The sequence below is a fragment of the Rhinatrema bivittatum genome, chromosome 4 (genome assembly GCF_901001135.1).
Source record: "Rhinatrema bivittatum chromosome 4, aRhiBiv1.1, whole genome shotgun sequence".
In the NCBI taxonomy this organism is placed as follows: domain Eukaryota; kingdom Metazoa; phylum Chordata; class Amphibia; order Gymnophiona; family Rhinatrematidae; genus Rhinatrema; species Rhinatrema bivittatum.
In genome coordinates, this window is record NC_042618.1 from 102,289,756 (window position 1) to 102,305,518 (window position 15,763).

Genomic DNA, 15,763 nt, shown 5'->3' on the forward strand with positions numbered 1-15,763 from the left:
GGCACATATGTCAGGGGATTCGTCGATGAGGATATCATATAATAGAGTGGTTTTTTTAAGAATAGATTGAGCATTTAGAAGTAGAACAGAAAAGGTCATTATGCCTAGCAGTTGTGTAAGGGGGGAGGCCATGATGGGTATAAGTGATCTGTGTTGTAGGGTTTGGTAGGTGTTTCGGATCGCTTTGTATGGGGTGTAGAAGTGTGTGATAGTGGGAATGTGTTGAGTACCCATTTTGTTAGTTAATGATTTTGTTAGTTAATGATTTATTTATTTATTTATTTATTTTTAATTTTTATATACCGATGTTCCTGTAAAGAATACATATCGCACCGGTTTACAAGGAACTGAACAGACGCCTCCAGGGCGGAAATACATTAAAACAGTCGCCTCAAGGCAGAATACATTAACACAAGTATACAGGAAAACTATTAAAAGAGAACTTTCATAAACTCAATTAAATGTAACTGTGAACCATAAATCAGGAACCATAAATCAGGAACATATGTACAGAGGTAGGTATATCGTCTGTCGCTTCACCAGATTTCAGCTCTCAGGGAAAGCTTGAGTGAATAGCCAAGTCTTTAGCTTCTTTTTGAATGTCGGAAGGCATGGTTCTTGGCGGAGGTCCGGTGGGAGCAGGTTCCAAAGATGGGGACCTGCAGTGGACAGAGCTCGTTTCCTCAATGAGGTTTTTGTTGGCTGGGTGTGAAGCATGTTCTGGTATGCACTTCTGATCGGTCTATTGGAGACGTGTTGCTGTAGTTGGAAGGATAGGTTGAGGGGGGAGATGTTGTGAAGAGCCTTGTGAATCATCATGAGGGATTTAAATTGTATCCTAAATTTTATAGGCAGCCAGTGAAGATTTTGGAGGATAGGGGTGATGTGATCCCATTTTTTGGTGTTAGTGAGAATTCTGGCTGTCGCGTTCTGGACCATCTGAAGTGGTTTGATGGTGTTGGCTGGCAGGCCCAGGAGGAGTGAGTTGCAATAGTCCAGTTTAGGGAGGATGATCGATTGTAGTACCAAGCGGAAGTCTTGGAAGTGTAGAAGAGGTTTTAATTTTTTTAAGACTTGCAATTTGAAGAAGCAGTCTTTGGTAGTATTGTTTATGAACTTGGTGAAGTTAGTTTGTTAGTTAGTTTGAGGAGTTAGTTTGAGGAGTTAGTTTGAGGAGTTAGTTTGAGGAGTTAGTTTGAGGAGTTAGTTTGAGGAGTTAGTTTGAGGAGTTAGTTTGAGGAGTTAGTTTGAGGAGTTAGTTTGAGGAGTTAGTTTGAGGAGTTAGTTTGAGGAGTTAGTTTGAGTTGTTAGTTTGAGTTGTTAGTTTGAGTTGTTAGTTTGAGTTGTTAGTTTGAGTTGTTAGTTTGAGTTGTTAGTTAGTTTGTTAGTTAGTTTGTTAGTTAATGATTAGTTAATGATTTTAGATCTGTCTTGCAAGCCTTGATTCTTTCTGGTATAGACTACTGTAATGGCCTATATTTAGGCTTACCCGAATCTACCATTAAACCGCTTCAAATTATTCAGAATTCTGCAGCGAGACTACTTACAGCTACTCTGAGGCAACACATTTCCCCAGTTTTACAGAAATTACATTGGTTGCCGGTAAAGTATCGAATAAAATACAAGATTCTTAATCTTATTCACTTGCTACTAAACAATATCGATTCTACCTGGCTCTGTTCCGAACTCAGAATTTATAAACCTCCTAGGATCTTAGGTCAAAAGGAAGAAATCTCCTAGAAGTCCCCTCAGTAAAAAAAAGGCCGCCTTAAACGTCACCAGACATAGAGCATTCTCAGTTGCGGGACCCATATTGTGGAACGCCTTGCCTGACCCTTTAAGGCAAATTTATAATAAAAAAGAATTTAAAAAAGCCTTAACTCATTTTTTCAAAGAAGTCTTCAGTACCCTAGATACTACTTAGATACTACTTAGAAAGGTTAGTCGTTTAGCTGTCAACCTAATATCAAATAAGTTTGCAAACTGTAGTATTTTTTATTTGTTTCTTTTTATAACTTAATGTAAAGTTATATCCATTTTTTTTAAATTTTTGGTTTATTGGATTTGATCATGTTTTAATGTAATTTTGGTTTTTATTATTTTAGTTAGTAAGTTTTATTTCATATCCGTTTTTATTTTATTTACTATAAACTTTATTTTAAATTTTTTTGAAAATATTGTAAACCGCTTCGGTCATTTCTAGCATTTGGTGAAACTGTATATAAATGTATTAAATAAATAAATAAATATGCACTGGTTTAATGCAGGAGCCGTAGCCATTTGGTGTGGGGTGAACCCATTCCGTGTGGACAGGATACTTCCTGGCCCACCCATGATGGGATACCTGTGGCGCCAGTGACTGAGTCCTGGAAAGACCATTGTAATGCTGGAGGCTGTAAAATGAAGCAGGGAAGTGCCGATAAGGAAGAGGAGCCTTGGGGCCACCACTTGGCGATTGGCCAAGGATGACAAATGTCAGGCCCAGGATTTGGGCCTTGACGAATCGACAGCCAGGCACATTTGTGAGGTGCTCTGGCGGGGCCTACTGCTATGCGACCTGTGCCGCCAGTCAGGGCTCATGGGGAGCGAGACTACCCCTCCCGTTTCCCCTTGGGTGGAATGAAACAAAGATATCGGCACCTGCCTTGTGGTTGAGATTAGGCAGTGGTGGCAAGGCTCGGTGCCTAAATTAGACTTCCCTGATAGGGTACTCCAATAAATGGCTGCGGCCATTTTGCATCCCAGTTATCTCACATTTTCCTTGTGTGCATGTAATGTTGGGTGTCTGGCCTGGATGGGCGAGGGTGGGATAGAATCACGGGTGGCCAGGCTGCCCGGTTAATAAAAGCAAACGGGGTTTTCAACATAATGTTTTCTTCTGTTAATGGAGGTTCTAAGACAGGAACCTAACCCTGAAATCAAAACTACATCATCTGCTATTTAATGTAGTGCATCAAGGTTTAGACCTTTCAATAGATATGATTGCTGTAGTTAAAAGAAGAAAAAACCTACTTTTGCCATAAGATGACTAATGCAGAACTAGAACATCCTATGGAGTTGAACTTTTTATCTGTTGCAGGAAGTTGTCACCCAGCAGACATGGAAGACAATTGTGCACCACAGAATGAAGACAAGTAAGTTGAAAAAGCAGAGAGAATTTGGAGGGAGGATGACATAGCTACTTAATGATGTCAGATAAAAAGTGTTCTTTAAATACCTGCCTACTAGTACAGTAAGTAGAAGTATCTTAGAAATTCCATGGAATGTGTGTTTAAATTTATTCAAATGAAAGAGAAAAATAGACAAAATGCAATATCTGTTCATTTATATTTTAAACTACCTTTCTAAGTTTAGCTCAAGGCAAATTACAAAATTTTTTCAGATATGTCCCTTCTTCAAATAGCTTACAATTTAAGTGGGTACGTTGAGGCAATAGGAAATTTATTCTACGGCTTAATATTTCCATCCCAACCTTGGATCAAGAACAGTAGCTTCTATGGTACACAAGACCCAGACCTCAGAGAAAATGATGTCTGATCAGGTTTCAAGCCTCCAAAGCTGGACTCGTCTTTTTATGTAAGAAGGAGTTTTACAACAGGGATGACCTGGAAGAATTTAACTTGAGAGAAGGCAGAATGGAGGAGAAGCTAGAATTTTTGGGAGTTCTATGACAAATTTCCTAAATTTAAGATATTGTGCAGTTGCTAAACAATATGCATTAGGTGGCTTCTACTTCAGAGGTAGTTTTGTGAAGTTTCTGACAAGTATTCTAAGAGACTGAGATCTGACTCTTTTTGATCTGGATATCCAGAAACTTCAAGGTCCTGTTGCACTGAACAGGGAACGATTATTCAGAAGCAGGCCTTTCTCCTTTGCTGTCCTGAAAGAGATTTCCTCTGCATTCAGGCAGGCCAATCCCCACAAGTGGGTTGTGCACTCTACCATCAGATGGAGATGGGAGTATAAACTGACATCACGGACACATAGCCCTGCCCCGACATCAGTCTATCAGTATTCTCAGTCTTCAGCAGACAGTCGACATGCATTTCCCTAATGGGGATTGCTTGTAGTAAAAAAAAAAAAAAAAAAAAAGTCCCCCACCTGAAAGGTTGCTGGATTAAAGGCACTCCACTGAGGGAGGAACCCACCAGTATCACCTCAGTAATTCAAGCAGTGCTATTAAACTTCTTAATTTTTTTTTTTTTTTTTTAAATAATAAAAGCGAAGCAGTTGAAGGAAGAGGGAGGCTTGGTGGTGAAGGCTTTCGCCCTCTTCCCCCCCGTAGCTGGAGATCTGTTTGTGCTCTCAGCCAGGGAGAGCTGAGTTCAGGTAACAAAAAAAAAAAGCAGGGAGGTTTCTTTTCCCCTATTCTTCCTTACTGGGTCTTCTGCCCTTGGCGTAAGTTGTTGGTCAGCATCTTTCCCTTCTCCCTCTTGCATCTCTGGGGAGTTTAATGAGGTGTGGAAGCAGTGCAGCCTCTGTGAGTCGAGCAGCCTTTGGGCTAGGCCCTGCTCTGTCTTTAAGTTTTTCGAGCCGCCTGGTAGGCCGCGGTGGCGTTTTAGCATGCTTCCTTATGTGCCCTTTTGCCACGTGGCGGTGTAGTGACAGTGACGCGCACGTGAGTGTCACTTGAGCATCTGCTTGAGCATGTACTGAGCATGCGCATCCTTAAGTGTTTTATTTTAGCACACATAGTTGAAGCAGTATGGCGTCTGTGACAAGTCTAAGCGCTTAGCAATCTGTGCTGCTTGCCACATACAAGCAATGCAGCCAGGGAATTCTGAGAATCTGTATCAATGCTGCCTGGATGCTTGAGGTAAGTTACTTCAGACTGATTTTGCTGATGCTGGTCCACCCCTTGGACAGGAGGCTTTGGCGCTGAGGGCAACATAACAAGGGTGTCCCCTTCTTCGGTTAACCTATGATAGAGATGTCTTCAAGGGATGTTACGGTCAGATGATATCAGATTGGGTCCTATGGGGACCTGGTATGGACCCATTCTTCTTTTCCTGGGTGGAATTTATCCAGGTACTACAGATCTTTCTGCAGGGTCACCCTGCAGAGATGGCAATACCTCTGAATTTGGGGTTGCATACACTGAGTTCCCAGTTGTCTGTCACCACGTGTAAGTGCTAAAGAACACTGGTTCCGGAGGATGTTCAGGAGGATATCTCTCTGACTGTCTGGGTTTCTCCCCTCTGGAAGAGGGGGAAATTCTCCCGGATTTGGAGCCACATAGAACTGTGCTCCATTTCTTTCATAGGAATGAGTTGCTGAATTTTGTGTATCAGAATCTTGGTGTGGCTAGGGTGACTCTACCGGTACGTAAAAGAAGGATCCTCTTTCAGTTACCCTACGCAAAGCATCATGTTTCTTTCCCCTACTGATGTAATTCAAGAGTTGATTGATTTTGAATAGAGAGCTCCAGAAGCAAACTTTAAAGGGGGATGTGCTTTGGCAGGTTTGTGCTTCTTGGATCTGGTGGCAAGGGAACAGTTGCGTTTCCCGAAGGTAAATGTGCTGCTGCTTTTTTTTTGTAATTATCTGTTTATTGCAAGAAAATCCATAACATAATACACATCATTCTTTAAACCCTTATTCATGTAGGGTACAGCTTGTAACCGTAAAACAAGTTACTACATGAAACATGTACCAGCATAAAGCGTATAAATTACAAACATAGATCCGGGCAATATTACTCTGAATACGGTACCCCAATGCTTAGAACCATCATAAAGTAACCCTCCCTTCCCCCCCTCCCCCTTGTCAGATGTTACTCAGCCAAAATTGGAGGTAGTCCATTGTTGGTAAACATGCCATGTTTTGTGAAATTTTGCTAAGATATCTCTTCTCAAAGCTGTCAGATACTCCATATAATAAATCCACTTCAGTCTCTGGAGTGCCTCAGATAGAGAAGGCGCTCTTGATTCCTTCCATCTTTTAGCAATTTCGCCTCAGACTGCATGAGCAAAAGCTCTAAGTAGATGTCTATGTTCAGTGGACACATTGGCTTCTAGAACATGCAGTAAAACTTCCTTTGGATTGAAATGTATGGGTACTTGCAACAAATCTTGGAGCCACTTTTCTGCTTGTGCCCATAAATATTTTATTGCTGGGCAGGTCCACCACATATGGTAAAAGTCGCCCTCCTGACCACATTTCCTCCAACATAGTGAGTCCCTGCGAATCCCCATCTTTTTCAGCTTAACATTTTGTAACTGTTCTCGACCATAAATGCAGCTGTAGAGCTTCGACTTATCGCAGAAAAACCTACATCCCATTCATCTTCCGAAAGCTGCGTCTCCAAATCTTTTTCCCATGCCTTGACATGTCGCATGATTGGAGTCACGGCCCCATTGAGTATAGCGTAGATTTTGGATATCACCCTTTCACCACGTGAGCTTTATCACAATAACCTTCCAGAAGTGTCTTTCCTTTAATCATATCTGATTGTACTGCTTTAGAGTGCAGATAATGGTGCAATTGCAGATATGCAAACTGATCTGAGGTACATAGCTGATATGCAATTTGCACCTCTGCAAATGATTTCACCCCATGATCAAACCAAAATTGACCAGTGTCAATATCCCCTTTTTGGCCCGTTCGTGAAATACTTTCCCTTCACGCCCTGCTGGAAAGTCCTCGCATCTCCGGATCCTGGTGGAATATAAGTATTTACGGTCTCCCACTAATTGTTTCCGCCAACGCTGCCAAATAGTCAGTGTGGTAGCCGTACAGGGGGACCTGTGTCCTAAATCAGTCTGAGGATGGCCACTTCCCCAAAACCAATCATCATACGATATATGGAAAACAATATCTCTCTCTAATTGAGCCCATTGTTTGACTTCCTTGTGATTATGGAAGTCTAACTCTGCCCGTAGTTGAGAAGCTACATAATATTTTAAAAGATTGGGAGCCCCCAGGCCACCGGCCATTTTATTTTGGTGGAGCACCGCACGTGCCACCCTCGGAGGTCTCCTCTTCCAAATAAATGAGAAAACTTAACCTGTAGGCCTTTCAGATAGTGAGACGGCACTATGCACGGTAGCGTTTGAAAAAGATAGGCTATCCAGGGAAGAAATGTCATTTTAATGGCCTCATTTCTGCCTAGCCAAGTGAGTGTCAGCTTGGCCCAAGCCTGCAGGTCCCTCTCCAGTTTTTTAATCAGCGGTAGATAATTTGTTAAACAAGTCCTTATAGTCTGAGCCTAGCAAAACCCCTAAGTATTTCACAGTTTGCTTCGCCCATTGAAAGGGGAATTTCTGTTTTAATTGAGGAATCATGTGTGATGGAAGAAAAATCGGCAAAATCTCCGACTTTTCTTTTGACCTTAAAGCCAGACACTTTCCCGAAGGCTTCTAGTAGCAGGGGTCCGTTAAAGTAAATAGTACATCATCAGCATATAGTGCTAATTTATAAATGTTATCTTTGATAGTGATCCCTTGAACATCATCAGTCCTGATTTTCACTGCCAGAGGTTCCAAGCAGAGTGCAAACAAGGGTGATAGGTGGCACCCCTGTCGCATACCCCGCTCTACTTCAAAATTAGCCGAATAGACCCCATTTACTTTTATGCACACAGCAGGTCTTCTGTATAGTTCTTGGACCCATGTTAGAAATCCCCCTCCAAGCCCAATCTTCCGCAGCACACAAAACAGGGCCAATTAACCCGGTCAAAAGCCTTCTCGGCGTCTACTCCAAAAAGTACTGATGGGATGGTATTCATTTTAGCATAATGTATTATATTTACCACTTTTCTGATATTATCCCCCGCCATTTGCCCTGATCATCATGAACTAACAATGGGATTACGAATTTCAATCTATTTGCCAAAATTTTCGCTAGCAATTTCAGATCAATGTTAAGAAGTGATATGGGTCTATATATGAACTGTGTAACAGTGGATCTTTCCCAGGCTTTGGCAGTATTGTAATACCAGCCACATTCGCCGCCAGTAATATGTGACCCCCTGTACCCAAGTGGTTAAACATATTAACCAATGGACCCACCAATTCTTCCTTGAATTTTTTTTTATAGAAGAGAGGAGTATATCCATCTATTCCTGGCGCTTTTCCCGGCTTCAGTTCAGTGATAGCCGCTAAGACCTCCGCAGATGTGATAGGTTGACTAACTCCCTCCGACAATGATTCCTCTCAACTTGGAAGCTGAATCTCTTCCAGGTACTTCTGGATGTCTGCCTCAGAGGCGCTATCCTCCCTTGAATACTGTTATTTGTGATAATTGTGGGTGGATCCTTGGGCCGGTGGCAGCTGACCACGCCCCTGGAGGAAGATCCTGAGAGGGGCCACCGGTCAGGCTCAGAGTTGGGAGACACATACACTAGATCTTTTGTTAAACTGTATAGTGAACCACCAGAGGTGGCAGTAGTGAGCTGGAAGAGCCCGGCTGGGCTGTAGTCCTTCAGGCACTGGAACAGCGATCCCAGGATGGCTGAGCTGTAGAGAAACTGAATATAGTGAGTAGGCAGAGTATGCAGAGTTCAGGAACAGAACCTTGGTGGTAACACACAATAGTCGTCTCTTGAAGGAGCCCAGAGGCTGAAATGAAGTAGGCCCTCGAGGAGAGAGTACCTGGTTCCAGGGAAAGCTCTGAGAGAGAGATGGTAACTCACTAGTGTTGTGGCAGCGATGACATCCTGGCAGAAGTTGTATTCGGTAGCAAGTCTGGGAACGTGGGCCCTCGAAGAGCAAGTACCGGTTCCAGACTGCGACCTATAAAGCAAGAGAGAGAGCGAGGCCCCCGAGGAGCAGGTACCCCTTGTAAAGTCTGAGGAGGCAGAGTAGCAAGGTATGCAGAGAGCGAATCCCATCCACAGCGATACCTGGAGAAGTCCTTGCTAACTCGAATAGCTAGCAAAAACGAAGACCTTAAGTATCCAGTGAGGATGACATCATCTCAGGGGGGCGCCCCTGAGGTTCGCGCCACAGCTGATACTTGAGTCGGGGCCGCGCCGCACGCGCGCCCTTAGGCTTCAGGAGAAACATGGCAGAAGGCAGCATCTAACCGGTCCGGGAACGCCGGAGGAGGTTGGCAAGATTACGCCGCAGCAGCGAAACTTCCATCAATCAAAGAGGGAGTTGCAAAAGAGGTAAGGTGGGCGGAGTGGAGATGTCGGGCAGCGACGGTCGCAACAAATACAGGGTGGCGAAAAACTGATTAAACTGGGATCGAATCCCCGCCCCCTCTGTTACTACAGTCCCATTAGGTGCTTTAATCTTAGTAATTTGATATTGTGTCGTTCGGGATTTCAAAGTGTGAGCCAGGAGATTTCCCGCTCGGTTGCCGTGTTCATAGGTTTGTCTGGCTAGATCTAACTGGTGAGCCTTCTCATCCGCGTCTAACTGTTGTAGCTGATATCTGATATCCCCCAATTCCGTCAGAAGACTCCTTGTGGGAGTTTGTTTATGGGCTTTTTCCACTTTTGCCAGAGACTTTTGTCTGTCTCTCAGGATGAGACTTTGTCTAAGCTTTTCTTTCTTTTTGTACGATGCTAAGGCTATACATTTTCCCCGAAGGACAGCTTTAAGGCAATCCCACAACAACACTGGTGTAATCCTTTCAGAATTATTAATGACTAGATAGTCTCGAATAGCTGTTCGAATTTCCAGTTCTATTGCCCCATCCTTAATTAAGGAGTCATTCATCCTCCAAAATCGGCGACCATTATCAGATCCAGCACTATGAAAAGACCACCAGATAGGAGCATGATCAGACCAAGTAATGTTTCCGATGCTAGCATCGGAGGTTGTCCCCATCAAGGATTTATCAATAAAGAAACAATCAATTCTGGTGTAAATATCATGAGCTTTGGAGTAGTAGGAATAATCCTTCACTCTAGGTTGCCATTCCCGCCAAATATCAACTACCTGCTATTTAGTAATAAACAATTGCAGTGCGCTTCGGTCCGCATTAGAATAATGCCTCCTTCCTTTAGAACAGTCAACCTTGGGATTGCAAACCAAATTAAAATCCCCACCAACTATCAACTTTCCACATTTAAACTGGAGCAATTGATCATCTATTCGCTGAGGCACCTCTCTTTGTAGTGTGTTGGGATTATAAACATTCACCAAGGTATATAAAATCTGATTTATATATATATATGGACACTATGATAAATCTGCCAAGTCTTTGTAAACAGAGTCTACTTGGACCGTAAGATCCCTGGAAATTTAAAATCCCCACTCCGGTGTATTTAGACTTAGGCATGCTAGTGGGAAACAAGCATTGTGACGTTCATTTACGCTCCCATTTGGGGCTGGGGAACTGGACAGCCTGGTGGGTTGAACAGCCTCTGTGGGTTAGGCCCCCCAGTTTGGCTTTGTGCTTGCATGCTGTGTGGTAGGCCGTGGCAACGTTTCGCATGCTCCTGTGCGTTTTGCTGCACTCTACAGGCTGTCAGTGTGCTCAGTGCATCGGCTCTGCGCACGCATTGTGTGCTCTGTGTTTTGGGCGAGCCTTTTGTGTGCACAAGCTTTGCATTGTTTCTACCGCTTTGCTTGGCGCATAAGTTGTGCATGTGCCTTGCTGCGCTTACCTCTCCAGCACTTAATTTTTATGCGCATAAATTTTTGAGCACGAGCTGTTCAGATGCACGGTTACTGCCGCAATGGCACCGGTAAACAAGAAGCCTAATCGCCTTTCTCTTTGTGTTGCCTGTCATATTAGAGCTTCTCATCTTGACCTGTCTTCTAATATGTGTCAGCGCTGTTCGGTCACTCAGGATGAGTTGTCGTCTTTGGATTTTGCTAAGCCTGGCTCCTCCCATTCTGATGATGGGTTGGTTACGGCCTTGGCTGGAGGGACCCCGGACCTTTGTTCTCCCTTGACTGGCTCCTATGCCGGAGAGGGTAGTTCTGTGGGCCCCGCTCCAGTTTCTTCTGGACTTTGGTTTGGACCAGACTGCCTTTTCTTGGGTCGAATGCTTACAAGCTTTTCTTCAGGCACAGTCCTCCACTTTGCCCAGTCCTGTCTGGTTGGACCCTTAACTGGTGGCTCCTCCCTCTTCCAGTCCTCTGCTAAAGTGACAGGACTCACCTCTTCTCCCTGCAGATATTACTGACAGGAACCCAGATATCACTGATGAGGCAGATCCTGATTCTCTGGAAGATGGAGAAATCCCTCTGGGTCTGGGACCGTATGGCACCATGTTGCGGTTCTTTCATAGAGATGAACTGCCAGCCCTGATTTGCCAGACTTTGAAGCAGCTGGGTGTTCCTGATGCGGATGCCATGTCAGAACTGAAGAAGAATCCCATTTTGGTTTCCTTGCGTAAAGCCTCTTGTTTTTAACCTGTGATGTACACCATTCAGGAATTTGATCTTGAATGGGATGCCCCACAGGCAAATTTTAAAGGGAGTCTGACGATGGAAGGCCTGTACCCCCTGGATCCAGCTGTGCAAGATCGTTTGCGCTTTCCCAAAGTGGATGTACTGGTATGTGCCATCTCTAAGTGGATGACTATCCCTGTGGAGAGAGCAGCGGCCGATGAGGATTAAGGCTATCCTTAAGCAAGCCTTTGAAGCAGTGGTGACGACTTTACAGATCGCTTACTGTTGCTCCCTAGTGGTGCAATCTTATCTACTTTTCTCTTAGGAGGGTGATGATTCTGGAGGGAATTCTAGAGTGGTTATGGAATCTGCTGCTGCCTTTTTAGCAAACACAGTCTGCGATTTGGTCTGTACCTCAGCCAGAGGAGTGTCTTCGGTGATAGTGGCGAAGCGTCAACTCTGGTTGCAAAATTGATCAGATGATGCAGCATCCAAAGCTAATCTTACAAAGATGCCCGTTAAAGGCTTGCTCTTGTTTGAGAGTGAGTTGGAGAAACTGGGCAGCAAGTAGGTAAATCTCTGCTGCTTCAGTTGCTGGAGGATGATAAGCAATTGCTGCGCCCTTTTGGCATGAGGGGTCGTCTCAGAGGTTCCAGGTGGTTCCCTCCCTACAGAGGGTTGGCCTTTCAGTAGGTCTTAGTCCTTTTGTCCCAGACAGCCCTAGAGAGGACTGGGCTCGGGTTTCGGACCTTCCCGAGTTTCCCGGTGAAGGTGTGGGGTGGGTGTGTGTGTGTGTGTGTGGGGGGTGCGTCTTTTCAGAGATGGGTCAAGATCACATCGGACCAGTGGGTCCTGGAGGTGATACGAGAAGCATATGTGCTGGAACTTTGCAGTGTTCCTCGGGACGTGTTCATGGTATCTCCTTGCCACTCCCTACAGAATAAACAAGCAGTGGAGTCTACGCTTCAAAGGCTCCTCAGGCTGAGGGCTGTGGTTCCGGTGCCCACATTTCAAAGTATGGCGTAATATGCCATTTATTTTGTTGTGCCCAAGAAGGAGGGTTCCTTTCACCCTATCATGTATCTCAAAAGGGTCAACCATCATTTGAAGGTGACTCATTTTCGCATGGAAACCTTACTCTGTGATAATGACAGTGTAGTCGGGGGAATTTCTGACCTCCCTGGATCTGTCCAAGGCCTACCTTCATATTATCATCTGTTTTGGAACACAGTTTTCTACATTTGTGTTACTGGGGCGCCATTATCAGTTTCAGGCGCTGCCCTTTGGTCTAGCCATCGCCCCCAGAATGTTTTCCAAGGTTATGGTGGTAGTAGCAGCAGCCTTGAGAAGAGAAGGGATCCTGTTGCACCCATTTTTGGACGACTGGCTGATTTGAGTAGAGATTCTCTTCTGTTCCTGTAAGAACATAAGAACATGCCATACTGGGTCAGACCAAAGGTCCATCAAGCCCAGCATCCTCTTTCCAACAATGGCCAATCCAGGCCATAAGAACCTGGCAAATACCCAAAACTAAGTCTATCCCATGCTACTGATGCTAGTAATAGCAGTGGCTATTTTCTAAGTCAACTTAATTAATAGCAGGTAATGACTTCTCCTCCAAGAACTTATCCAATCCTTTTTTTAAACCCAGCTACACTAAACTGAGCTAACCACATCCTCTGGCAACAAATTCCAAAGTTTAATTGTGGTGGTTGTAGGAGGTTCATCTGAGAGAGTTTCCTTGTCCTCCCTGACCTGGTTGGTACTTACGACAGATGCGAGTCTCCAGGGTTGGGTAGCTCACTGTCAAGAGCTGATGGCCCAAGGGCATTGGAATGCTGAGGAGTCAAGCTGGAACATCAATCGCCTGGAAGCCCGGGCGGTCCGGTTGGCATGCTTGCAGTTCAGCCACAGGCTGCAGGATCAAGTGGTCATTGTGGTGTCTGACAACAGAATGACTGTTCTTAACAAGGATCAAAATCTGTTCTGTCTTATGGTTTGGCCCTTGAGAGGACTCACCTGTTGAAGCGTGGGTGTTCTTCTGCAGTGATTTCCACCGTGCTCAGAAATTCTCCACTTCCTTAGCCTATGTATGGGTTTGGAGAGTATTGGAGGCCTGGTGTGAGGAGCGTGGTGTTCTTCCTCCTTTATTGAACATTCCGCTCATTCTGGATTTTTTGCAATATGGGTTGAATAAAGGATTGGCCCTTAATTTCTTGAAGGTGCAGGTTGTCTCTTGCCTGTTTCAGGGTGATTCCTTGTCGCCCCTTTCTGATGAGTCTGGTTTTTTTTTGAAGGGAGTGAAACATCCAGTGGATTGTGACGTCAGCTTGCTCAGTCTCCATCTGCTGGCTGGGAGACGGACTCAGGACCCACTGATCCTGAGTCCATCTGTCTACACTAAGGAGAATGAAATTATCGGGTAAGTAATTTCTCTATTATCTGCCTCCAGCTGGATGAGGGACTAAACCCAATCATTTGGTCTGGTGTAGCAGTAATAATCAGTAAGTAATTATCAGTAAGTATACATTTCTCTTTTTAACACACACAGAAAATAGGCTGTTATACTTGTATGGTATTTGCTTGTATGGCTGTTTTTTGTATTTTAATTTCCTTTCCTAAAATTTAAGACTAAGGGACTACAAAGGAAACAACTTTGAAAGAAATTGTACCTTTTGTATACTGTGCAATATTTTAAAAGTAATTGCAGCAAATAAGCACACTATGAATTTTATGGATGTCAATTTTAATTTAGTCTTTAAGCATCTCCATGTTTCCTTGACCTTTACAAGCAGCTGTATTGACAATTAGAATGTGAATAAGTTTTGATTAGTCATTGACTAATATTTATACTTTGTTCTTTCTCAGTGACCAGACTGAGTATATCCACCGTAAAAGGTTTTCCTCAGTAAGTATGGCTTCATTTCTTATGAACATCACCACATAAGTTTTTTGTAATCATTCTAGTATAAAGAAATTAATTATGCAGTATAACTGAGGAGTTTAAGGAGCTTATGCATTTTCCTTTTTTCATATTGTCTAGCATACTTATCAATTGTGCAGCAATATTTTTTCAAGGGAACTGGGGTTTGTGGTGCAGTTTTTTTCTTGTAATGTGATTTTTAGTCACATCCTGCTACTGTTTAAGTAACCTCTCAAATACAGTCAGTAAATTTGGACATACTGTCTTGGAAAAGTGAACTCGGAACATTGCATGTCGTCATTACTAATAATAAGATTATATGATTACCTTGAATTTCTGAAAAAATTTATCCCCCCCACTCTATTCGGTTTTTGCTCCACACTCTAGATCAGGTGGTGGCACATGTGCTAGTGAATGTTTTCCTCTTTATACTCCTCCTTCACTTTGAGGTACTTTTACTTATATCTGCAATCTTTCTGGTTGTACTTAGCTGGCTTAGAAGCCATGAACTGCAAAATTCGGCACTTGGCTTTCGTTGGGAATAGCTGTTAATCTACTGTTCCATAAATAAAAGTAGAACAAATTGTGGGCCAACTTTGTAGCATATTTGTAGGTTTCTAATAAATCTGTTCCAAATCTCTGAACACAACAGTACTCATGTGATCGTCCAAAGTAGTAGCGGGCCTAAATCATAGCCAGCATCCCAATCTACTACCGGTATGGGGTTTTGACTGCATTACAGTACCCATGCCAGAACCTTCCAGTTGGAGGCAAGTTGAAGTTTTATGTAAATCATTGGCTCAATGTAAATGCAGACCTTTGGGTCCTTGGTATTATAAAAGGTACAAACTAAATCTATTGGGTCTGCCACCAAATTAGCCCCCTGACCCAAAATGAGATCACTCGATTATATCACGACTTGCTTTGAAAGGTGCTCTCCTCCCTTTTAGAGACCAGAGGGAATGAACTTGTTTCACCAGGGATTCTACTCTCTTGAAGCTCTATTGGAGCAATAGGTTTTTCAACTTGTATTAGCTGAAGCATTGAACAAATTCTTTCTCTCAGCTGGATCATAAGCAATGTCACTCAATTTGCTCTTAATTTTCAGGATATTGGATCTCACAGCCTTGCGCTTGACTGTTCTCGCTAGGAGACCACCTGGTTTATCACAGTTTATGTAAAATTTAAGCCTGGTATATCTTAAACTTTCATATGGTCCAAATTTCTACAGACTTTAACTCTTGGTGGTGCTTCTCAAGTAGAGCAACGGTATGAACAGAGTAATCCTATTTATGCTGACATTCAAGTATCTTTATCTTCCCCAGAAGGCAGTTCTTCTTTTGTCTATGGTCCTTATGCTTAAAACTAGCATATTACCGTACTTTTTGCTCCATAAGACACATTCTCCCCCCCCCCCCCCCAAAAGTGGGGGGATAATGTCTGCATCTTATGGAGCAAATATAATAAAAATTTACAACCCCCCCACCCTCCTGCCCCCCCCCCCCCCCCCCAAGGCTTGCCAAAAGTCCCTGGTGGCCCAGCGGGGGTC

General features: G+C 43.6%; 1 protein-coding gene across 1 annotated transcript in view; it reads left to right on the forward strand.

Annotated features, from left to right (window-relative positions):
• Positions 1-15,763, forward strand: part of KNL1 (kinetochore scaffold 1) — a 629,191-nt gene that overhangs the window by 18,060 nt on the left and 595,368 nt on the right. Inside the window, 2 exon segments of the mRNA XM_029598563.1 lie at positions 3,080-3,134; positions 14,160-14,199. Coding sequence (XP_029454423.1) covers positions 3,100-3,134; positions 14,160-14,199 — 75 coding nt within the window. The 5' untranslated portion in view covers positions 3,080-3,099.